The sequence below is a fragment of the Parus major genome, chromosome 3 (assembly GCF_001522545.3).
Source record: "Parus major isolate Abel chromosome 3, Parus_major1.1, whole genome shotgun sequence".
NCBI lineage: Eukaryota > Metazoa > Chordata > Aves > Passeriformes > Paridae > Parus > Parus major.
In genome coordinates, this window is record NC_031770.1 from 7,817,602 (window position 1) to 7,823,601 (window position 6,000).

At 43.3% G+C, this 6,000-nt stretch overlaps 1 protein-coding gene across 11 annotated transcripts in view; it reads right to left on the minus strand.

Annotated features, from left to right (window-relative positions):
* Positions 1-5,839, minus strand: part of APLF (aprataxin and PNKP like factor) — a 62,193-nt gene extending 56,354 nt beyond the window's left edge. For 2 of the 11 annotated variants that reach the window (XM_033513200.1, XM_019005914.2), the window contains exons 1-4: positions 5,594-5,834; positions 4,416-4,567; positions 3,625-3,751; positions 1,621-1,799 (exon numbers count right to left, since the gene is read on the minus strand). In XM_033513200.1, coding sequence (XP_033369091.1) covers positions 1,621-1,799; positions 3,625-3,751; positions 4,416-4,567; positions 5,594-5,615 — 480 coding nt within the window. In that variant the 5' untranslated portion in view covers positions 5,616-5,834. Of the gene's footprint in view, positions 1-1,620; positions 1,800-3,624; positions 3,752-4,415; positions 4,568-5,593 lie in introns of all 11 variants that reach the window. The other 9 variants (XM_033513201.1, XM_033513199.1, XM_019005909.2 and 6 more) reach the window with 9 other exon arrangements.
* Between the last annotated feature and the right edge of the window lie 161 nt (positions 5,840-6,000).

Genomic DNA, 6,000 nt, shown 5'->3' on the forward strand with positions numbered 1-6,000 from the left:
ATGATCCTGACAGAATCATATTTAGTGACTCAGCTAAGAGACAAAGACAACTCCCAAAATACAGCTCACCAAGCTGAGACTTAAGAAACAAGCCTTCCTTTGCAAAAGAAAGCATAAATTACTGTTATTTGCCACTACCACTTGTGAGCTCTCTGCCACGGGTTTCAACCCACTGCCTGTGTTGCACATAAGGAGACAGAAGGCACACATGGATTAGGATCAGTCACATCCTGGCTGAGATCCAGGGACACCAAAATCCTCCAGCACCCAGCACTGGGACACCACGCACGGGGCCTCGGCACCCTCTGCCGGCTGCTGCCAACTACAACACTTCAGATGTTTTTTGCTTTCTTGCCTACAGAACATTTTCTCAATTGCCTCAAACACGACAGCAGGACTGTGATTTAGGCTCTGCTATCCAAATTACAGTCTTTCGGAGCTCTCTGTGGTTATTAGTTCTGCTTGCCCCAATACATCAGTTTTTCTGCAGTCCTGAAAGCAATTTCTTAAACTGTACGTGAGATTAAAATGATTTATGAAATTATTAGGTGAAAATAAGTAAGGCTTCCTACTTGCAAATTGCAAAATTGAATAATTCATTTTGTAGTCACTCATTTTATAACCTGGCAAAGAGAAAACAGCTCAGCAGCTGTTATTAATGCACCTAGTGGACCACTGTTATACCAAAACTACTACCTATTTCTTGCTCTTCATGCATGCTTTGTTTCAAATAATCATCAAACCAAAACCCCAATAATTTTTAATGTCAGAAGCATTTTAAGTATTTTATCAAATCCTAGAACACACCCAGGCAATTTTAATGCCAAATGTTAAAAACACCTCCCCAAGGGGTTCACTTAAAGAAAACAAGTCAGTGAAACCCTCAGTTTGCTCTCACCAGAATATGCTTTGTCTTTAGCAATGATCCTTCTCTTTTCACCACTTGCAGGATGTTATTAGTAAGGATTTAACTGCCTGTAAATGCAGCTGTACATAGAGGTCACAGACACTGGACCAGCTGGACCAAAGGGTCTGTTTACTCAGTGCCACGAAATCATTTTGGGTTTCAGGTTACTTTTTTTTTTCCCCCTTCCTCTTTTTCACTCAGATTTTGAGATGGTGGCATAAGCACACTCCTTGCTATTTTCCTTTGAAACACAGCAGCTGCTGAGCCACACACCATCCTTCTCTGACCATAAACCCTCACCTACTAGAGCAGCAACAGCTTGGGCAAAGCCCAGTGTCACATTCCATCAGTAGCACACCATCACCTATCCCCAAAGGTTCTCAGGAAAAGAAACCACATGCACCAGCCACTCCTAGGAGCAGTGCTCTGGCCAGTGTTCCTGCCTCTTGCTGCAAAGCTCATAGTCTGGTACTTCTGTGGGACACTTGGGGCCCAAGTCCCAGATCCTTTGAAGGAAATACAGAAAACCAAATCTTTGAGGGTTCCATGATCCTTGCTACAGAGCTATCCAATGGACTGGTATTTCAAAACAACAAATCATGAGCAGAATGTACAGAACAAAAAGTTACCTTATAGACCCAACCTTCAACATGACATTGCCAACTACATTCTCATTTTTTGCCTTATCATTTTGCCCTGAGCCAAAAAGTTACCTGAGATGAAGGAACAGGGATGGAAAGGCAGCTCCTTTTCCCTTGATCTTGTTCTCCACCTTCAAAATCCTCAATAGTTTCTTCAGAAGCTAATCTTTTTTTCTGTTGTACGTGTACTTCTGCTTTTAATGACTCTGCATGACCTTCTCCCCTTCCTTGGCCTTTTTTCTTTCTACTACCTTAAAAAAAAGAAAAAAATGGTACTTTTGGAACGCAACTTTTTCAGTGAAATCCTGACACTAGGAATCATTAAAGCAGATGACTGGGCACATGATATGAGAAACAGCAGCAGTTGTGAAAAAAACTTTTTAAACAGTTCCAATAATGTTTGCATGAACCCCCAGTTCCTTCAAGGTCAGGCCTTCAGATACATCTCACCCACACAGCTCCTAATCTCAAAACTGACACAATCAAAGTGTTCAGTCTTTGAAATAAATATCATATGCATACATGCAACAACTGTTATAGTACTGGCAGAGAAACAAACAAATAAACAAACAAACCCCACTCCCCCAAAAATACAAAACAAAAGCACAAACATAAGAAAACTATCACACCAGTACAGGACTCAGCATAGCCAGTTAAAGACCATGTAATTTTTATATAAATAAGGCAGAAGGAAACAGTCTAGATTTAGAAGAAGAGGATACTGAAACACAGATTTCCTTTTGCATCTGATAGTTTTTTCCAAACTAGCTTCTGAATAAAAGAATAGGCAGTGTGGTGGATGGCACATGACTGAGGTGTTTAAAGCCACAGTTGCCCTCACCAGTGCACATAGACTCTTGTATTTACAACAGGAGAGAAGCAGCAAGTGGCCAGACACTGCATAACATAATATTATAACTAACATAACATAATAACATAACTCCTGTGGGGCTGCTTGGCAGTAAGAGCCAAATCCATTACAGCATCTCAGCAGAAACAGCAGCTGGAAAGAGAGTGACTAAAGCAGAGCTGCTGCACACAGGGGAGCAGGCACACACTCACCAGCCACAGTTTGTACACTTGGACTGATCAGCAAGGGAAACTCAACAGTTTGCACCCAAATCACTTCACTCCTCCCCACTGAAGGGCAAACAGGGTGTGCTGTGCTGTGCTCAGCACAGGGAATGACAGGAACAGTTTCTTCTTCTCACTTCTTTAGCCCAACTGCTCCATCCATAAAAGTCTTAAGGGCAATAAACGCCACATAGAAAGTCTGCCTAATGGCAGTTTTAGAAGTTCCCAGGACCAAAGTCAAATCCTGACTCTTCATGTTAGAAATATTAAGATTGTCTTCTTGAGCTTTTGCCAATACATAGGCACCTTAGGCATTATGTGTCCCACTGACAGTGACTGAGCAGCATCACCTTCTGCTGCTGTCACTGCTGATATGCAGCAGCAGGAGTCCATGACACATCCAGCAATTTCTTTTCCCACAAGAACAGGAGGGAATGCAACACTATTTTAGCCTCATGTTGGTAAGAAACTATCAGACTGTAATGAACTGCTCCTCCTAGGAATTAACTTTGGACTAAATAATCAAGTTTGATTCAGTAATGATTAAAAAACTAACATGCAACACCACCCAAACCCTTCTACCTTTAAAATGGGTGAAATTAAGAATCTAAATTTAGAAGGGCAAAACATCAGTGACTTAAGTGTGGAGAAGGGTAGAAATTAAAGAGACAGAAACTACCTAGAATTTGCATATGGCATTTGCATAGCCAAGCTTATAAGAAAGGGCTCCATAACATCTAATGCTCAGCTGTGCAAACAGAGTTTATTATCTGGCATTAAAAACAGAAAGAAAATTAACTGATGAAAAAGGGCTCTACCACACCCACAGGATTGATGACAAAGAAGACAATACAAGTCAGTCTTTGTCAACTGCCCCACACAGAGCATGGAAAGAGAAGTAGCAAATTAATACTTCCTACCACCACAATTATAATTTTTAAAATTACATCAAAGCACGGAAATGCATATTGGAATGCAATTGTTATCACACTGCAAACCTACCTCCTGTCATTACAGGCTTGGAAACCTTCTGCACCAGGAGATCTCTTTCCAGCATCCAAGATGGAAGCACTCTCTTTCTTTGAATAGATTTTGACTGTTTGCTTTCATTATCATCAGAAAGAGGAGCCTGAAACAACATTTACTGTTTAGTGCCTTTATCCAGGTACTGAAGAGTGGGGGGAAACTAGACCACAGTTTGTATTCAGTTATGCCCTTCAAAAGCAGTCTGGGTAACCACCTACTTTTTACATGGGGACCCCACTGCTCAAATATTTGACTTTTCTAGCAGCTTCCCCCCACCCAGAAAAACAACAGCAATAGGAATCCTCGTGCAGTAAAATCAAAACAAAACAAAACTTTTCAGGTCTTTGGAATAAATATCTAAAAGGCTACAAACTGAAAGATTCATAGGAAAGCTTTACCACCATCTTGCTCTAGTTTCCACACACAGACATAACAGAAAGAGCAAGTTTAACAAAAGCCTATTTGTCCAAGAAAAAAAAAAAAACACCAAAACCCAAACAGAAAAGTCTTTATTGCATTCCTACAATTTATTTCTCCAGAAAGTAACCAGACTCTAAATATCTGTAAAAACAGTGCAAATACATCAAAGTCACATTCATTATTTACTAAAAACAGCACCATAATTTTGAATTTCCTGAGCCAGTCCATTCCAGGGATCTCAACTACAGCAAAGGCTGACATTTCATTTTTATAGAAAACACAACACCTCCTTAACTTTCAACACCTGCTTACAAATCTTAAACTTCATTAAAAACTTAAGCACCTACCACAAGTCTGGAGGCAGCATCATTATTCCTCATTTTTGCAGCTTCCTGAACCTCAGAGCTGGAACATGCTGGTTCCATTAACAAAGGAATACAGGACATCTCAACAGCATCAACAGTTGGTGCTTCTTCTGCATCAGCCTCCTGGCTTTTTTCTGACAAAACAAAATCAGTTTTAGCTACTCACATGCTACAGACATAAACATGCACTTTTGACTCAAACACAAAAGTTGGTCTGAATGTTTGCCATTAACAAATGCAGTTTGAAACTGACCATCAACATCCTCTTACATCAAATTACAGAGGAAATAAATGCACCTTCCTTCTACTTCACACCTAAAGGGTTTTGAACAAAAGACTCTCTAATAACTGCTGACCACCACTGTGGTGTTTTGGGGTTTTAGTACATAATTTACAGTGGTTGCTGCCATGACAAAACTTGGAGAAAGCAGAAATGGCATCTTGGAATTTGCTTTATAGTAAAACTGCACAACTCCCCAAAATCTGATCCTATTTTAGAAGTCATGCAACGATTTTAATACGCAGTTTTCAGGATCAGATGCTAAATGAATCAGGCATTTCCCAGAAAGCTCTCACTACAGGCTACAAGCCTGCAGCACTGAGGTGACACTAGATACTCAGGTGCTAGTTTCAAAAGCCCCAGTACAGAGCCACTACATCTAAAAAGCTTTTTAGGTTATGAAAGCAGATCCAAACTGCAACTGTTTTCCTTCAACACACTGCCTTTCCACTACTCAATTGGCAAGCACAAATAATTAGGGAAAAACAAGTCTAATTGGTGCAGTGTTCCCTGCACAGAAGCACTGGGGAGTCTCTGCCAACCCTTCCAGAACTTTTTGCACTTCTGTCACGCTATGAAGAGAAACACCAAGGGCTAAGCTCTGCCCTCACCCCTTCAGCTCTGCATGGGCTCACAAAACCCCAGGATGGGTGAGGTTCAGTGACCACACTGGCCCATCCTCCCTGCTCAAACAGGGTCATCCCAGAACACACGGCACTGGATTGCATCCCGATGGTTCTGGAATATCTCCGCTGAGGGACCCTCCACACCCTCTCTGGGCAGCCTGTCCCAAGTGCAGCCGCTGCACAGTAAAGTTCTCCCTTATATTCAGTCTGTGCATCACTTTCTGCCCACTGCCTCTTGTCCTATCGTTCTGTACCAGTGGGCACAGCCTGGTCCATCCTCTTGGCACTCTTCGCTTATATAAATGAATACTCTTAGCCGTCTCGTCTCGAAGCTGAACAGGCCCAGCTGCTCCATCCCTCCCTCCTACGAGGGACGCTCCACTCTCCCAACCATCCTCGTTGCCCTCCGCTGGAGCCGAGCTTTGCCCGCCCCTTCCACCCGCGGCGGAGCCGGCTCGGGGTTACAGCGCTCCCCTTTAGACCCCGCGGCTGCCGACACGAACCAGCCGGCCCTGGGGGCGGGTGTCGCTACCTCTGCAGGGCCGGGCCTGCCTCACCTCCAGGGTGCCGGAGCCGCCGGGCCGGGGCCGGAGGTGGTGCCGGGCCCGGCAGGAGCCGCCGCCGCCTGATGACGCGGGGCCGCCCCGTGACGCGCGGCTTC